This window comes from Aphis gossypii, chromosome 2 (assembly GCF_020184175.1).
Source record: "Aphis gossypii isolate Hap1 chromosome 2, ASM2018417v2, whole genome shotgun sequence".
Taxonomy (NCBI): Eukaryota; Metazoa; Arthropoda; class Insecta; order Hemiptera; family Aphididae; genus Aphis; species Aphis gossypii.
The window spans coordinates 57417735-57438232 of NC_065531.1; the positions used below are offsets into that span (position 1 = coordinate 57417735).

Sequence of the window (20498 nt, forward strand, 5' to 3'; positions counted from 1 at the left end):
AAAAATAAAAATAAGAAATAAGAATAAAAATATTTAACATGAAATTTTATCTTTATTTGATATAAAATTAAAAGTTAAACTTCAGATTATATATAGTACCTATGAGAGAGTTAAGAAACTAAAAAAAAAAGGGAAACTAGATATTTTGTCATTATTGATTATCGGATAATTATAGGTACTTGAAATCAAGTTGTTTTATTTATGGCGCCTGTGACTTTTAATATACAATATACATGTATAAGTAAATGACAGTGATGCTAAACCCATATAAACGAGGCACATAATAAAGTAGGTATATTATATATAAATGTAATGTAAACATATTTGGTATAAAGATTACTATTATAGCCTATAGGTAAGGTACTTAGTACCTATTTTATTTGTTTCCTAAAATTGTTTTGAATATAAGCTTTTATAGTTTTAGTTTATAAATATTTGTATTACTAGTGTTTGAAGGAGATCAAAATTCTATGTTTGTATAATGATGGAAAAAAGTTAGGTAGTGGCTGAAAGGGTGAAATATTTAGTACTGGCGGGGCGATAACAAACAAGTACCAACTATATCATAATAATAATTTTATAATATTAAATGTTTAATATTTATTTATACATTCAGATATCAGATGTACTTAGTTATTTCATAATTCAATGAATCAATTTAATAGTTGTTGTAAGTTATCATTATTTTAAATTCTTACCTTTTATTTTTTTTCTGCTTGCCAACATTTTGACCGCTGGTATTATTTCCACATTTATAGTATTATGAAAAAATATTAAAAACTAACAGTGTAGTAATAGTCATTAAGCATGTTTGCTTTCTAACAGTTGAACAAATATTGTATACACGGCTCTTTTGCACACTCAGAGTTAGCATTTTATCTACTATTCGTTAGTATTAACTAAGCGTGTGTTTAACTTGTATTAAATTTAGATTTCGTGTTTAATACATTGTTCTAATATACAATTTATATGCAATTTTTAGTGGTAAGTTCTTTTTCTTATCTTGTAAAATTATTATTTTGTTAGAAATACATTTTATTGATTTGTTTTAAACTATGGGTATAATTTCATAGTTAAACTTTTTATGTACTTATGTATTGTATAATTGTATGGGGCTAATCATATTTATTTTTTATTTTAATGTTTTTAATTTCGAGTAAAGTGTTGAATGAATTGATTTTACAATGATTTTTAACTTCAATATTTTTTCTTGCATAAATGTTGAAAATAATTGATTTAATTTTTGCGAAGCTATTGCACACTTATTATATTATTGGTATTTAATTAAAAATTATTATTATGATATTTATTTATACTATTATTTATATTGTTGTTATTAATCTTTTATTCAATGCCATCTAACCATAGACCATAAGAAAGTATGTGAATATGTTCATGGAGTAAAACTATAGTTTGTAAATAAGTAATATCTTAAAATTATTCTACATATTATTTTGAAAACATTACGTATAGTAAAATTCATAATATGTATTATACGTAAAAGTCTTAAGTTTCCACAAATTTTTTTCTTCGGTTATTTTAAAAAGTATATAATAGTAATTTTTTACTCTTGGTATACCTAATGGTTTTTTTTATATGTATTTAAAGATGAAATGTTGATAAAACTTGCAAATTATTTTTTAATTTTAAATTTATAAAATTCAAAATTTTTATAACTTAGGCTTCTTATAAATAATTCATGTGAAAACTAAAAAATCTAAAAACTATTTATAAATGATTTTTCTTACTACTTAATATTATAATACTGGTTATTTGTATGAAATGATTTATTATTAAATGCAAATTTAACCCAAACATTTCATTGACATTTTTGATACAATATTTCGTGTATGTATTGAAGTTTCTAATCATTTCTATACATGGTTGAAGTTTTGATTTTTGATATAATTGTTCGTTTATTGTAGTCTAGTATTTATGATCATTGTAGTATGCCATTGTCGATTATCTACTGGGGAAGTATTTTATATGCGTGGAATCCATTTTATGAAATTGTATTTTAGGCATTTATCATAAACATTGGATAAATATTTATTGGCAGTCCCATAGCGTAGTTTAACTATTATTTTCGAAAAAAAAAAATGCTTGGAATCTACACAATATAATATTTTTAGTTTTTTGCCCCTTAAATATGTAAGTAAGCTATCTTATATAGTGTAGTGTTTGTTTAAGTATCACATAAGAATAAAAGGGGTAAATAAAGTTAAAATATTATGGACAATGGATTTTTTCATTTATTTCTAGATTTAGTTTAAAAAAATGTTTTAGGTTTTGATAAATTTTATTAATCTATTGTTTGTACGATTCTTTTTAAATATTCTGTTATAAATCTATGTATTCCTATTACATACCGATGTTTGTTTTAGTATTAATTTGTAGTATTAATGGCTAATGAATAAAAAATATGAAGAAAAAAATTAATTTATATATAAAACTACTGTTCGAAAACAATTCTACTTCCTAAATTTCAATTTTTAATTTCATAACAAAAAAAAATAAAATCCGATAAGCAATTTAATCAAATATGTACTATTGTACTAATATTCAACAATTTTTTAATAAATAAAAGTATCGATATAGGTACTACAATACTTTAACTCCAATCGTTCATAAGTCATAAAAAATGTATATAGTTTTATGCTAAATTTCTTTTTTAAATTTCAATAAAAAAACTTATAAGAAAATGTTGTATACTAATATTTTTCTAGCTTTATGAATAAATGTTTAATAACTAAATGATTTGCAAATTTTCGTAATTCTGAATTTTAAACAATTATAAACTTATGATAAAAATATGGTGACTATCTATTATGATTGATATTTTTAAGTTTTGTAAAAAGAAACTTACAAAGAAAATGAATTTATATACAATTGTTTAACGGTTTTATTCAAATAAAAATTGAATGACTTAAAATGACCCAACATATTTAAAAAATAAAATTATTCATATAAAATGATGATATAAACATTTGTTGAAAAATTCAAGTTTCTACATCTTTTGTTTTTGAAAAATAATAAAAAAAACAAAAATCGTTTTTGTCAAAATCTAAATTTATGTAAAATTCTCCGTTTTCTGGTTATTTTCAATAGTAGAATGAATTTTTGATAATCCAGATTACCTACTAACTCCAATTTGTAACTAGAAATAATTTTAAAAGTCGAAGATTGAAACTCTTTTATTACCTATAATTTCTAAAGCCTAAAGGTGACACCAGACATACAAAAATATACATCATTGTAAAACTTATTTATTGATTACTCCTATTAGAATATCAAATTAACTTTGACTAATTAAAAATCTGTATTTAAAAGTCTTATCGTATCATTAAACGAATCAATATATCAAAATTAAAATATTATTACGTAATAATTGCAAATCTTGTTATAATAAATGTAATTATTAAAAGTATATAATAATCTTGGCTGAGCTAGTTATTCTTATTTAGTTATGTTAATTATTTTATATAACTATTAATTATGTCGTATTTCACTCTTAAATGTATGATATTAATAATATTATATTTTAATTTTTGCAAATTGTACCATGTTTTAATGATTTTGTCATCTTGCACAGTTTGATGTAATTATAGAAGCATCTTGTTATATCGTACCAAAATTAAAATATTCGATTTTCAAACAGTATTATTTTGTAATTGATTTCCATTGCAAAATAGTTAATAAATAAATTTAAAATAAAGTTTTATAAATTGGTGAATTTACTTATTTAATATGTATACGTTTTATTGCAATTTTTTTCTTCGTCGTTAATTTATTAATTTCAGTCTATTATTGTAGTGTAATCTAATTTTAAGGTGGCAGTAGGGGGTCGAGTAGGAACCACTGTTATGGATGTATTAAATTTTAATTCAGTGATATATTATTATATAGGTATGAAAAACGATTTTGAACGGAGACAGTCTATAAACCTAAAGATATTTTATACTTTTAATAACAAAATAATTTGCTAATTTTCGTGATTCTGCTGAAATCCATTAAAATTCCAATTTGAGATATTAGAGTAATCTTGTATTCAATTTTCAAAGTCTTTGATCGAGCAAACATTAAATTAACAGTTATAAAAACAAAAAAAGTCAAATTTTCATAATTTTATAAATAAGTGTAAAATAGTCAAATATTTTGAAAATTAAACCTTGTAAAGAAAATATTAAAATAAATAACATATCGTGAAAACTTCAAGTATCTGTTAACAGTTATTCATTTTCGAGTTACACCACTAAAACAAATAAATTGGTTCCTAAAATTACCTTTATGGTTGAAAATCTAAGTATTTTTACTAGGTACCCTAGAAAATGATGACAGACATGGAAATAAAGCACACACATTATTGTAAAATTAACATATTTATGATTCTGCTCAGAATCTAAATATTGAAGTAATTCATTGATTTGCTATAATTAGTATGATCTATAATAGATGTAATTTTGACGATTCTCTACATTTTTTGTTTATTTCGAAAAAATATATCTTCTATATTAGTTCTAGCGTTTTAATATATGGATGTGGTTGGCTAGCGTATAGTGACTGCACAAAATATTTTTGTTTATATTTTTTGACTTACCCAACTAATTTAAGATGAACAATGAAGCATCCACAGGTTTCTGTAAATTAAGCTCCAATTAGAATATATTTTTGAATAAAACGATTTAGGTATTTATGAAAACACGCTTCCTTTTAACTAACCCAAAACCTCCACATTTCATTTTTTCATAATTATTTTTGGGTTATATTATATGCATAGCATTTTATAATTGTGCGGTATATTATAAATATAATGTACATTGTATACACACGTGTAATGTGTATGTGTAATGTTATACCTAACTTTTAAATTATATTCAGTGTTAAAAAATATTTTTAAACTAAAACATACTTTTATGTATATTTAAACACGTTATAGTTCAAAGATGAGATATGATATATTTCAAATTATGTAGAAGTTTATTTAATTGTTATATTTTTAATATACGACTATAATCATATATATTATATATATAATTTATAGTTATTCGGTAGCTACTTATGTTTTAATGTTTTCAATGATATTATCGTATTAGGTAGTTAGATCCCTTGACGTAGTGTCAGTTAAAACATGTTTTATTTTTAATATTTACTTAGTCACATAAATTAATTATATATATTATTTATATCCAAAAGAAAGCCTCTAATAAGGCCTATTGGCTTAAAATATAAATTAAAAATTGCACTGATTTTCGGTATGACCTAGTCAATAGTCATAAGTCATGTACTATACTACTATATAGTATTATAGTTATAGATTTATAGTAGATAGATAATATTAATGGATAGTATTAAGATGATTATCTTTCACTGAAAATGGTAGTCAGTGTATTCAAGGACAGTTGAATAACATTTTTTTCTTCAACTATCAGTGGGTTACTATTACCAAATATAATTCAATATGTGTATGAAACAATATGTAATTATTAGTTATGTAGTTTGTGGTTATATGGGTTAGTGATATATAATTATACTACAAATTACAATATTACTTTTCAATATTCTACTATGGAATACAATAATTGAAGGTCTGTTAAAAAATGTCATATTTCTTTTTTAAGATATTTATCTTAATTTTTTAGTTTGAAGTATGAAATGATATGGCTTAACTAATTAATATTATCAATAGCTTTCCGTATTATCTACAGTATAAATTACAAATTAATTTAAAACATTGAACCACGATTTACATAATAATTTTGAAGTCGGTATAAATTAAAATACAGTTTAAATGCTCAATTTTTACTCACTAAGAGAGAAAATCTGTACATTTCATAGAATTCAAGTGCTATAAAATTTGTTGACTGTATGTCGGTTGAAACAATGTTGGTGTATTTAGGAAATATATGTTTTTATCTTGATAAAAATAATATAGGTTACTCTTATTATCAAGTTTAGTTTTAATTTGTACTCAATTGTTAGTAGTTATTATTTTATTGTATTATTTAAACATAGATACATATCATAGTCATTAAAATTTATAATTCAAAATCAAACTTTCTATTTTTTAAATTTAACTCTTCAATGACTTTATTTGGAATAATTTTGATATTACAGTAATATTTCAATGGGACTTACATAATTTGTTAGTATTATTATTTAGTCTATTCTTATTCGTATAACGTATAAGATCATCTGGTCAGTAAAGTATATAACTATTATAGTTATAGTACCTATAATATTATAAAGTGTATAAGTTTAGAATATACTCTGTTACTCAATTATTTTATTAACATTATTTGACTTTCATCATAAAACATTTAAACGCCGCGTGATACGTGCATTTTTAGCATTATAAAATATTTATGTAGATTCATATGTTTATACATTTATGAACAGTTATTTTCTTAGAATATGAAAATATATTTAATTACAAATATCAAAGGAGATCCATCCTTCATAAATACGCTTCTGGGTAGAGAGTATTGTTAAACCATTATGTTTTAAATAAGCAAAATCAAAAAATGATTGGAAGGTTAAAAGCTCATAAACTGTAACTGAAAAAAATAAAGTTTCTCATTCCTACTAATATGGCATGTACCAAATAATTTGTAAGCTACATATTTTTAGTTTGTTTTTAGCAACTGATAAATTTAAAAGTAATTTGTTGAAACAGTTTATAAATACTGTTAACGCGAACACAGGTTAAAAGATAAAGAACAATTTTTCGTTCGTTAAATAATACTATAACACACATTATTATAAAATTAATGTATTCATCGCTCTGCAGAATCAAAAATATTTAAATATACCTGCTTAAAGCTTGTGTTAAAAATATATGTTTAAATAAATATATACTATTATTATATTTATTTTAAAATTTCTTTATTTTTAATAACGATGGCATAAATACATTTTATCATTCAATCATAGAAATAACATTAATTTTGAATACTCAGAAATATATTTTTTTAACTCTTGCTGGTGGAATCTATTGAATTTTTAATAATTAAATAACAGTTATACAACGATATAAAATTCAACGTGATGACATATTTTATTAAAAATAATGATGCACGATAGTTGGCGGCTGTTTGTTGAAACTTGAAACTATTGCTGTACTATTATGAAACCGTTATGCTTGAACTATTTGAAATATCTCTCACGATAGTTGTATTTAACAATATTAATAACGATAGTTATTATTATGTATGTTAGTAAATTTCGATTTTTTATGGGATTCTTAGTTTTTAAATTAAACAATGAAAAAAAAATCCTTTTTAAAATCTTACAATATGTTTTCATATAGGTATACTATACAAATAAAGAAGTAATTAAAACAAGAATTTAACTTAGATACCTATTATAAATTTGAAAAAAAAATTTATTTTATTTTTTAAAACTAAAATTAAGTTATTTAAATTTAATTAATCATAATTCATAAATAAATATAACTTAGTTTAAACACGGCATGATTATTATAATATAAATAATAAGTATTAAAATATTTTAATCAACATAAATAGTATGTAAATACACATAATTATTAAAAAAATGTGTATATTTTTAACTTAAAATTTTGTAGGTATCTAACATATTAAAAAAAAACTAGTATTGCCTAATTAAAATGCAAAATTATACTGTTCAAATATTATTAATTTTAATTATCGTTATTTTAATAAGTAAAATGAAAATTGTTATATTTAAAAATATTAAAAAATAAAAAAAGATTGCAACTTAGTATTGCAAAGAAGTTTATTACCAGTATGTGTTTTCTTAATTAAAAATGTAATTAGTTCTAACACAAACCCAAAAAAAATTGTTTGTATTGTCATGAGACACTTAAAATGCCATAAAGAGATTGAATTTTGAAAATTGTAGTCTTTAAGTTTGATTAGAATTTAAACAAATACAAAATGAAAGATAAAATAGAGATGAGCATACTTGACCTAATACTAAATTACCTAACTTGGGAAAACGTCCTATATGATATTATAGTGCGATTCTCCTATACATATATAATTGAACTCACATGACAATATTATACCTTTATCGAATACAGCGTTTCTATCAAAGTTCTGTGTTAGTGGTATACTAATATAATACAGAGTGATTCGCCAAACATTTTCACCCTTTTTTTCTTAAGTAATATAGTTATTCAAAACTTGTTGTATGGTATTTACAGAATAATGTTATTAAATTTTGAAATATTTAAACTGATATAATGTGGTATAAATACATACGTATTACAATAATAATATAAATAACTTTTATAGCTATATATATATATATATATATATAAAACATATCACTGGGTGGTGGTTAGGCTGATGGACCGTTTTTGCTCAAAATTGTTTTTCGTTTACACTATACAATGATATATGATTGAGTTCAAATTTAACACATTTTCAGTGACTGACTAGACACCTAATTTACAGCTGAACGGTATTCACTTACTTACCTTTTTTTTTCAAATATTAAGAAAAGTATTGGGCATTTTTTTACTTTTAATTGCTTCGTTCAGAACTTAAAATATGGTTGAATATGTTTCGTGAATCACTCTGTACATAATATGACATGGTATTGTATGCCGAACGTATATAATATAGAAGAGTAAATTTCCATAATTACGCGTGGTAAACCAAATAGTGTTTCACGACTGCGATGGAAAGTCGCGCTACAGAAACCATTACGCAGGTGTCCCCATATGTATGTATCTTATATATATATATGTATAAAATATGTAATGGGTGTATAATATAATAATACTGCTAAACCGTTATCCTTGGTGGCCAGACTGTAGTCTGTACTAGGCTAAGGTCGATATTGTCGGGATCAGTGATGCGTATGTGTGCGGTATAGTATTTATAATTTTATCATTTAATATAAGATATCTATATTCTATATGTATATATATTATATATATTTATAAATTATGTATTATCACTTATAATATATCGTATACGTATAAAATGGTCTGAAACAATGGAGTTGAATTGTGGAAAACAGTTGCTGAGGCGCACGTTATATGACGGTTGAATATAATATATGTGCCGCATACATGGTAAATTTTCTTTTTCGATTACACTGAGGTTTTATTAGATTCTATTCAAACAAAAAAATAATGACTAGTTATTTTATTGTAATTCAAAAAAACATTATTCGTAGGAACTTGAAGCTTTTCTTTTTTACGTACGTATTATTATTTACTATACCTACGCAATGAAATGTTCAAAATATAATTTAGATTAATTTTATGTGTTTTATACCGCACGAACATATTATTATATTATGTCACGTCAGTATTATAACAACTAGTAATATTATATGAATTAATTATGTACTATATAATATTTAAATTAAATTTATTTGAGCAAAAATTATGTCAATATATAATAACGAGATTAACGCGGTAGTTCTTTTAGAAATAATAAATTACTAACATAGGAATTATAAAATTATATAATTATAAAAGATCCTTAAAATATACCCTAACTTTCCATCTCTACTCTAAGTGAATTTTTGTTTATAATAAGTTATCATTGCATTTAAATTCAACATACCGCACAGTGAATTACAGTGAATTACTCAATAACGAGGTAGTTACACTAAAAAATTACTTTAAATCAGAGTGACTTCATCGATTTCTTTTTTTCTTATCCCTTATAAGTTTATTTATTTATTTTTTTCTTTTTTACGTGATTTGTAACCGCTTTAGCTTACCTATATACTTAGTTTGTATATAGGTACATATCATTACACACACTTCAGGTGCTGCGGTTATTGAGTTTATACCACTCGTAAACGCTATGCGTCACCTACGCAGTTGCAGTTAAAATTAATTTGCTCGCTACCCGAGTAATAAATCGAATAACCAACTATCGTTTAATAAATAACGTATAGAATATAATATATGTACACTTGTAAATTTTAAAAAAAAAGTTAGATCGGACTTAAAACTAGTCGTGAGGCAGTGGTATATATTTAAAGTTTTAATTAATGCAGGGCAAAAAAAGTTTTGCTCTACTTGTCGTACATTGATAACATCTAGTATATTGTATTTATATGGTATAAATCAATACTAAATTATAATTTAGGAAATTTAAATATTTTACAATCGCGTATATATAATTTAAGTATATTTAAAAATAAGTGTTATGATTACGAGTACTGATTACTACCAGAAAATTAATATATTGAATAGTATTATTATTGATAGATATCAGTTGTTACTGTTGTTAGGCTTATTTAATCTTAATAAATTTTGATAATTAATGTATGTAAAGTTTTGATAATCAATGTTAATAACTTGTATTGTTTTTAATACAAAAATGTTCAATCTTATTGAAATTTTTAAGAATTTTCGTATCCATGTACCTACCTATATTTGTCCTATTATATATCAGTACGACAATTCATACTTACCTACAATGTATATCATTACTCAATATAGTTATATTGTTAAATTTGCTGAAACCTGCAATCATACGTCATTATCGCGTTTTTAAAGCAATAAAGTGATTCTGAGAGGGTGAGCTCTTTAGTTGCAAATCGAACTTGATTACTATTTTTTTTCGTATAATTTTAGAAAAAAATTACTTAAAAAAACCCAAGAAATGGTTTATTCAATGATCACCTTATAAATTGCGGTTTCTATTAAGAGTTTGGCTTAAGCTGAATAGGATAATTCATAGGTAAACATTTTTAAGTACTCCCTCTCCCATTATTCGTATATAACTAATTTAACTTCACAAAACATAATATAGTTTCATGCGTTTTAGCTATTTAGTATGATTAAAAAAAAAAAAAAAAAACATTTCAAACAGCTTTGTGATTTAATTTCTGCATAAAAAATAACTTAAAAGGTCAATAAATTTCCACATTTCAGTTCGTAAATGTACAAATCATGGGCTTATCTATGTATATATATTTTTACATTAGTTTGTTGTAATTTTACTCTATATATATACGCAAGTTAATTGTGTGTTGTTTCATATTTTATGTAAATTTTAACAAAGTACTTGTTACATTGTCCTTATTTGAGTAGGTACAGTAGTTTTTTTTCTATCTACCTTAATATTTGGTTTATTATGTAGTTAAGAGGAAAATGATTCGTATTAAAATACTATTCTCGTCATTTTTTCTTTACAACGAAATTCTTTTAATATATTATACTTGCGTATAATATATTTAATACATTAGCTGTATATAAACAGTATGTATATAAAAGTATATTTTTCAGAACAATTTTTTAACCAACTACTCCATAATTGAATAAAATCTATTTTGTTTTGATATATATGTATAATATTTTGTATTGTATTATATCCAATGTCCATGTTTTTTATTTCCTGTTATTATTTAATAAGTAAAGTATAATAAATACAATATGAGTATACCCATATTGTTTATTGCTTTTGTAATCTATAGTCTATATAATTGACAATTATTTATGTTTTATATTATATATATATATAAATTCAATCAATGTTTAATTATTTATTTAAATGATTAAATAAATTAGTATTATGATAACGATAAACGAACACACGATAATCGTTACTATGCGAATAATGCAATTACACCTATGTAGGAAAAGTAATTGTCTACACTTTACAAGTGACGAGTGATATAATTCATTTGAAATGCTCAACCTTCACCTAAAACGTTTTGTGCCAAATCGTGTTGTTCTGAGAAGATTAATGTTTTGAATAGTTTTTTCTGTTCTTTTTAAACTTAATGTTAAGAGCTGAAAATAGATTTTTAATCATCTTGTTTTATACAGTTTATTGTTTAAATAAATAACGTTACGCAAATAAAATGTATTTATTAAGTTAAAATAAATCTATAAACTTAAATAGGTAGGCAAGTGTTTACCGCTCTACTGTGCAATGGCCAGTGGGTGTCAAGTGTATCGTCATTGAGTAGGTCTCTGTAATGAACGTGATAAATTTGAATTCAATAATAAATAATTGTAGGTATACGATGAACGTTCGTCAATATATTATAGATTTTCTAAAGATATGTTAACAATATTGCTAGTATTATATATTCTAATATTACTACTTATTAGTAATAAGGTAGATGTTGTTACTTATATTTATAATTTATAAGTTATATGTCAATATCGATGCGTTTTTGAGCGGTGTAAATATGAGTATCAATATAGAATAATATACAATTAATCATTCATTGTATTTCATATATATATAGTAAACTTTTTGTAAAATCAAAAAATAAAAATAAATCGTTTGAGTATAAATTATTTATAGTTGTATACGAATTTAAATATCAAATATGCAGTGAACTACATTGTAGTTGGAATTTGAAGCTTAATCGCTTAAATATAAGTGAACGTTAAACTTTTTTTAAATCTTATATATATAAAAAAAAAAAAAAACAAATTTATAATAACAAGGTATAATGAATATTGTTTTTACGCCTTTCTATTTAAAATGCCTTGTATATACATTATACATATTCTATTTTGTTGTTTATTTTAAATACAAAATATGTCACTGTTAAATTGAATATCGACAAAACTCAATGTTACTTTATATTATATTGTTGAATACTATATGTAGGTATGTATTTTACATTTTTTATATTATAGTTTTTGACTTATACCTACGAGTATAGATACGAACAATAATTTTTCATGTTTGCTCGTTAATACAAACATATTACGTATATACACATATTTTAACAACAGCAAGGTGTCAAATTTCTTTTTATAAATAAATGATCATTTAGAAATTATAATGAAGGTCGAGTGTCTTTATCTATATCGACTTCTATAATATGTTTTAACATTATCATGCTTTTCTTAAATTTTCTACGTATAATTTGTTAAATTGATATCAAATCTTACATATAATATAATAACTGTTCAATTATTGATTTTCACTTAATATTTTTCGGAACAAATAATAGTTAATGTACTTAATATTTATAGTCATTGTTTAATAATATAATGGATAACCTATCAAGTAAATTATTGCCGGCTTTTGCCATGGGATATTTAGGTTAGTTTAAAACATGTTGTTATAAAGTTTGTCTAGGTACGATTCATATTAATTATTAAAACTTAAAGCTAAAGCATAATATCTTGATCCAGATTATATTATAATATTATATTTATAAGTATAGGTACTATTAATTAGGTATTATACTTGAAACAAAGTAAAATATTCATTTTTCTCTTGAATTATTATTAGTGCATTAGTACATGTGGACTTGACGCATGTACGTCTGTTTCTTATTAAAACACTTATCAATTTTTTTATTTCATCATTTCTATTTCCATTAAATTCTTTTTATATAATCTATTCTCATCCATATTTGTCACTAATAGTTTTTTTGATTTTATTATACTATCTTTTTATATTTCTATTTATCTAAAAATCGTGACAGGTTTTTATTCTATTAAATCGATACTTCAAGTTTAAGTGTTATGATAATTTATTTAAGTACATGTGCTATATATATGTATATCATCTCACAATACCTAATTGTTTAATATAGGTTTATGTAAATACATACTACTGTATTTAAAAAAAAATTGATATTAAAAGAATTCTAAGTATTTTTATTGTCTAATGCTTTTAAGTAGGTATTTTTACCTAACCTAACTTTACCTAACCTAAGTAGTATTTTTAGTAGGTATATCTATATATATATGTTGATAATTAACTTCTTTGCAGATTACTCTTTCTATATTCTATATTGAAAAGATAATATAGGTATTAACAATAAAATAACAATTTATTTAATATTTTTGGAATTGCATTTGTATCGTACAATATTTATTATGTATAAATTATTTTATTTTTAAATTTTAATAAATGATGCATTTGATTACCTAATACAAACGTTTAACATTAAAAAATAATATAGCATTACGGGTTTATTTACCTAGTGTTTCAGTGTTACTACTTATAAGTATATATGATTAACTTAATATGCTAATTAAATAATGTAGTGCGAATTTCATTTAGTTTTAATCCTTATTTTTAGTTTATTTTTTTTATGTAACATTGTTTTTTATTTGTTATTAATTTGGTCTTTTAAAAAACTGTTTCAGGTTAGTTGTATATGGCCCTGTTTAACAAGCTCGGCTGCAACAGGTAAAACAAAATGTAATTTTCCTACAATTATTATTATTTATTATATTATTTCGTATCGTAGGTATGTATAAACTATTTTAGAATTTAATAATGGTATATAGGTACTTACTGCATGCATCATTATAAAAATATACCTACACTTAACTATATGATCGATATTAACCGGTAAAAACAATTGTAGAATCTATTATGGCTGCAGCAGATTGGCATCGGTTACTAAAATAGTTACTTGTACTGTATACAATATATTAGTAAAATGTATTCTTATAATCAACACAATGAGAAATGTGTGCAGCGTGTATGTGTATCAGATAATTTTACTATTAACTAATGCATTGAGAATAGTAGGTTATCGAAAGTCTCAACTGAGGAATACCCTACTATCTACCAAAAAATATCGTGTGAAGTTCAATTGTGTTATGCAGACGGTTTGCATAGACGATCGTTAATTGGTTAGGTTGGCAAATGGGCAGCGAGTTCGTTAAGCAATATCTGCAACTTGACTTAACTCCATAGTACAATATATAGGCATACGTATTTATACTCGTACTGGGAAATGTGAAAGGTGAATTATTGGCCAACTTTGATTTGTTCTATTTATTTATTTTGCATTATTCGTTTTGTTAAAAATTGTCTAAACTGATGAGTTGTGTAGAATTTAATTGAATAATAAACATTACGGTATTGTGTCTGTACCTGTATGTCCGGTTAGTACTGTTATAATATACATGCAGTTGTTCAACTTAATGTCATTAATCTTTAATTAATCAGAATTTATACATATGGTATTTAATATTTGGATAATGAATATTATTTAATAACGCAATAAAATAAAAAAATTACGTGCGTTCGTGTATATTTAACCTAGTATATCTACTTGCTAAACTAATTAAATTTAAAAAATAAAGACTAAATAGTATAATACATTATGATAGATTATAAATTATTATTTAAAAAAAAAATATGAATGAAGTTAGGTTAAGTTTTACAATTGTTTTGATTGTTATTCATAATTAATATGTCTAATATAGGTAGGTAGATAGGTACTAAATTAGTGATAATGAAATATTGACAGTTAATACCTATATTATAAGCTGAGCAAATTTTTTTATTTAGTTCATAATACATTTTTTAGATTCTGAACGAAGTGATAAATATATTGATTTTACAATGTGTGTGTTTTTTTTTGTGTCTGTGTATACGATAACTTGTCGAAATAATACTTTAATTTTAAACTTCAGAGGTAGTTTCTGGTAGCAAATTGAATGTCCATGATGCATTATGGAGGTCAAAAGTAAACATTTTCCAGCAGTTTTCAAAAGCATTGTTTTTAAAAGCATAAAACAGTGACGGAAAAACGGGATTTTAATGCAAAACCAGTTTTTGACAAAATCGATTTTTTTATATTGTTTTATATTCTATTAAAACGAATCACTATAAATATTTGAAATTGAACATTGAAATTTCACTAAATGTTTATATTAGCGTTATATTTACACGGTTAAATTTTCAAAATATTTTGGCTTTTTAGAGCTATTTATAGACAGCTGAAATTTTCGATTTTTCTAAGAATTTTTTTTTTTTTGAAATTCCGATAAAAAATTTTGAATTCCCCAAAAAAAATTTTACATAAGGGTTTTTATAAGTTTTTCTTATTGCAGTAAAAACAAATCAAAAATCGTTAGTCACTATAAGTTTTCATAAGCGTTTAAAGTTCAAATTTTTACGAACTATGTTAAAATCGCGAAAATTTGCAAGTTATCATGTACCTAGTTGAAAATTCATAACATTTTTAATATTTATTTCCTTTATATCGTTGGCTGACAAATCATCTCCGTTCAGCAGTGGCGTATTTACGGGGGTGGTGTAGGGGGTTTCCAACCCCCCCCCCTAAAACCAAAATATTCTATATAATGGTTAGAACGAAATAAAAACGAAGTACTAATATCTCATAATTTGTATCATAAATATAATATAAAACCTTCTCCAGAAAAAATCGTATCTACGCCACTGCCGTTCAGAATTGTTTTTCATATAATATCACCTACATACAAAACAATATACCTATCATTGAATTCAAATTTAATACATCCATATAGTGACCTACTATACAGCAGAGCGTTACTCACTTGACCGCCCTTATTTTTTTATATTTGAATCTTATACTGCAATTTATAGCTATTTTTCATTTAATATTATGTATATTGTATACACCACAGAGTAATATGGAGTCTATCTTCATTTTATATTTAATCAATGAATAAGTGTAGACTAGTTTTATAAATCAAACTTATTGTAGGTAATAGCGGTGGAGTATGGTTGACCCCATTTTGATAGTGTAAATAATATATTATCATAAAAAAAATAAAGCAGCATATAACTATATTTCAATTATATTTTGAATAATTAGACTACAATTAGAAAATAATTAATTTCCGTAACCTACATTCACACGAGGTAACCAAACGTATTTTATACTTTTAATTTATGAATAAATAATGGTTAAATAAACTCATTTAAATATTCCTACACAATTAATTGAAAGTATTATATGATATTGATTGATCTAAATATATCATAATGTTTATATTAAATATTAATAACATGATTAGAGATACTTCAATATGTCAATATTCAATTAAATGTATTTGCAATTAATTTAGTGGACATTGTTTTAGTTGTCTATAAATCCACGATTTTAAATTAGTTTTTGTTTTTGAATTTATATTATATTAAATTACACTTAATATTGTTTATAGTAAGATAGTTGAGTGATTTTTTGATTAAAAAAATTTACTATTTAATTTTGGATTTACTAAGTATAAAGATTTTAGTTGTTTACATGTTATTATAAAAATATTTAACAGTTACATTTTTCACGTTTGAATAGTATGTTTAACATAAATATATTCTAAAACTTGTTTTATCTACCAAATGGAATCTGGTTAGTATAAATACACTTAAAACACTTATCTTTCGATAAGTTATATCATTATAGTATTGTATTTTATTGTTTCCTACTTGGCCTTAAATGGCAAAATATTTTATAAAATTATGTTTCATTGAAAACACAAAAAACATTTCTGTTTATGTTTTACTATCGTTACCTAATATGTTTTCGTGTAACATCATGCCGTTTGTGTTCAAAAACGTATGATAATAATATTGTTATAACAAGATGTTTAATAAGGTTTGTGTATCTATACATATTTGTAAACAAAAATAACAAGAAACACGGTTTTACGTCTTTTGTTAATCGTTGTCTTGTTTTTGATTTAATTCGACGACGGATACAAGTTAAAATTATTAATTTAAAACGACGTCGTCATCTACGGGGACGGGGTGTATCTCATTCGAGGATTTGTATACGCACTCTTTGTAATATACACACAATTTTAATAAATTGTTTGTTAGTTTACCCACCGTGATACCTATAGTTTATTGTGATATAAATTTCCTCACTCCGCACCATTTCGTGTTATATTGCCATCTTCCCAGGAAACTGGAACTGTGTTTAACGTACATTTTATACGCACATAATATCATTTATATAATTATTAAAATACGACTATGTACAGTATACATTCACTCGTAATTTCGTTCAAACGATTAAGATCCGATACTGTTCGTTTCGTGCAGTCTGTTCGAATTGTTGTAACCAACGGTTGTTTGTACATTGTACGTAAAGTGTATTACGTTCATTCTATGCTAATGTACTGTTTGGAGGAAAAAACACGTTTCGTTTAAACCACTATTATATAATATTGTTCACGTTTGGATACTATAGGTAGATAGGTATTAGGTACCTACTTGATAAGACGTGTATCCGTACGCCTGCCTATATCTTTGACGTGACATATAACGGCTAGCCACCAGGCAGATTGTACAGTAATCACGCTAATTGTTTACACGTAGCTTACCGAGTTGCTGAGTTTTATTTTACACACCACGTGTACCTATCAGGTTTATCATTATTATTATTACTATATTTTTTTGATGTGTTGGATTACCTTGTATTCGAAGCAAATCCATATTGATGTACAAGTCCTAAGTCTGTATTAAAATGCGATTCAAAAACATTCAATAATTAAAAAAGCTTAAAAAAGATATTAAAATTATAAGTGTACTGCAGTGTGTATAACACGGACACACGTTGTGGGTGCGATGGAGCAGGTAAAAACGTTAACACCGCCAATAACGACGAACGAGGTGGTTTAAAGAGGGGCGGGTAGTCACCGGTATGGATGACTGGAAGAGGGGAAAGGGTTGGGTAATGGAAAGTGTGCGCGCCTTGACCTACGTCTTTGCGCGTGCGCACCGACGTCACGTTTGTAAACGTCCGTTGGCGGAATTCAAAAACTCGCGAGCGCCCGCCGCCGTCGAGGGAACTACTATTGCCGCGTCTTCGTCTTTTCCCTATCCGTCGCAGCAGTGTTGTTGTTCCCGCCGGTCCGTGCGTCCGCGTGCATTGTCGTCGTCGTTGCTCGCGATCCAACCCGTGCTCGTTCTGTAGGTACCTAACCATAATAATATTTAAGTAATATTATATTGTTGGTGATATTTTAATGCACACGTGATGTTTTTTTTCTCTCGTTAAAATTGTGTTTATTTTTATATCAAAATATATATTGTTACATTTACAGTGCTCCACAAAAAGTGCCGTTTTATTAGTTTTTATATGTTTTTTTGGTTTTTATCTATTTTATGGTGTTAATTGTTAAATTAAAATAGTTAATATTGTCTTAATAGTGTTGTGCAGCTACTTTACTTATTATATTTTAAATCTTGCGAATTTGTCGTTTTTGTTTTTTTTTTTTTTTAATAAATTTAAACATTTAAAGGCATACTGAAAGAACGAAACGAACAGTTAGATGGTATTTATATACGATGAATTATTAATATTATTATTATGTTTTAAGTCCGATGAAGTCTTTTGCAAACACCAATGTTGTGTGTATAACGTTAAAATTCGGACTGGAAAATGGAAACCTATAGGTATACCTTTAAGTAGATCTACCTAATGAGTAATAAGTAATAACAAACCTCTGTATTATTCTAAGGTTTATAGTGTTTGAGACTAATAAATGAAACATTATATTTTTAACTTAAATCATATACCAAGATAGTGTTTGATTTAAAATTATCGACAATATTAATTGAAAGAACTGAAATGCTAATCAAAAAAACATATTCTTATAACAAAATACGCATTAAGTTTTTTGATCGTGTATCGATTTATACTGGTTAACTAAACAATAAATAATAAACAACGTTAAAAGACGAATGTATGATATTTATTATTGATTACGTTTATTATTTTGAAATATTATTTCTATTTAGCTTTCATTACACTCAAATATCTTTTTACGAGCTTTTAAAGTTATTATAGTTGTCGAATAGGTATATATTATGTATAAAGAGATTATTATTAATTTATTTATTTAGGAAATTAGATAATTTATTTAAAATAGAGCTATTTAATTAAATTGTATTTATAATTTTATATACATAATATAATTGAATATCAGGACGTAGAACATTAATCATTTTATATTTTTATATTTAGTAACTATGAAATGATGGGTGTTAGGATTTTAATTATTTTATTTATTAAGTGGTAAATCATCATTTTTTTCTCAAGTTTTTAAACAAATATATTGAAAAATATTTTTTTCGTTCTATAATATAGTTGGCATGATGAATGCGAAAATTGATAACACACTAATAATTTCTCTATACCTAGTTAAGATAAAACTGTCAAAAGGACTTAATATGTTTCGGTAAGATGAAAATTATACCTTTCCTTATTTCTTTAGGTTTACATTATTAAATTCATATTTTGCCTGAAGTCAATATTACTTACGTTTCATGTGTATTCATAATAATATGATTAATATATTAGATTCAGTAATAATAAAATTGACAGATTTAATTATAATGGAAATTATACAATATTAGTTCAGTTGATATTTATAGATTTATTGGTTTTAATACTTTAAATTCGATTATAAAATACATCCTCCTAAAAGTATTGATTATTTTATTTTATTTAATTTTAAGTAAAGCTTCATAAGAAATAAACCAATTTAAGTATTTATTTAAATTCTAAATGAGTGAATTCTATAAAAACCATTTAGATACGTATAAATTATTTTTGCCTTTATATAATATAATCGTTGCTTTAGATACCAATAAACCAACATAGTGTCGTAAATCGTGTACAAAATTATTTGATGCTATTTTATTAATTTTTATTGTTATTGTATATGAACTGAAGTATTATTTCAATATGTATCATTAAAAAAATAATGACTTATCGATTTATGTACATATATTGTTAGTATAAAATTGAATACGTATTTTCAAATTAATCTA

The 20498-nt window shown here is 24.2% G+C and overlaps 1 protein-coding gene across 7 annotated transcripts in view; it reads left to right on the forward strand.

The window, feature by feature from the left end:
* Positions 1-20498, forward strand: part of LOC114119460 (serine/threonine-protein kinase tricornered) — a 121875-nt gene that overhangs the window by 2311 nt on the left and 99066 nt on the right. For 2 of the 7 annotated variants that reach the window (XM_050199351.1, XM_050199350.1), the window contains exon 3: positions 14081-14123. The exons of 1 other annotated variant lie outside the window; for it this stretch is intronic. In XM_050199351.1, the coding sequence (XP_050055308.1) occupies positions 14081-14123 (43 nt within the window). Of the gene's footprint in view, positions 1-954; positions 985-9010; positions 9062-14080; positions 14124-18526; positions 18998-20498 lie in introns of those variants that run through there. 4 more of the 7 variants (XM_050199352.1, XM_027981019.2, XM_027981017.2 and 1 more) reach the window with 4 other exon arrangements.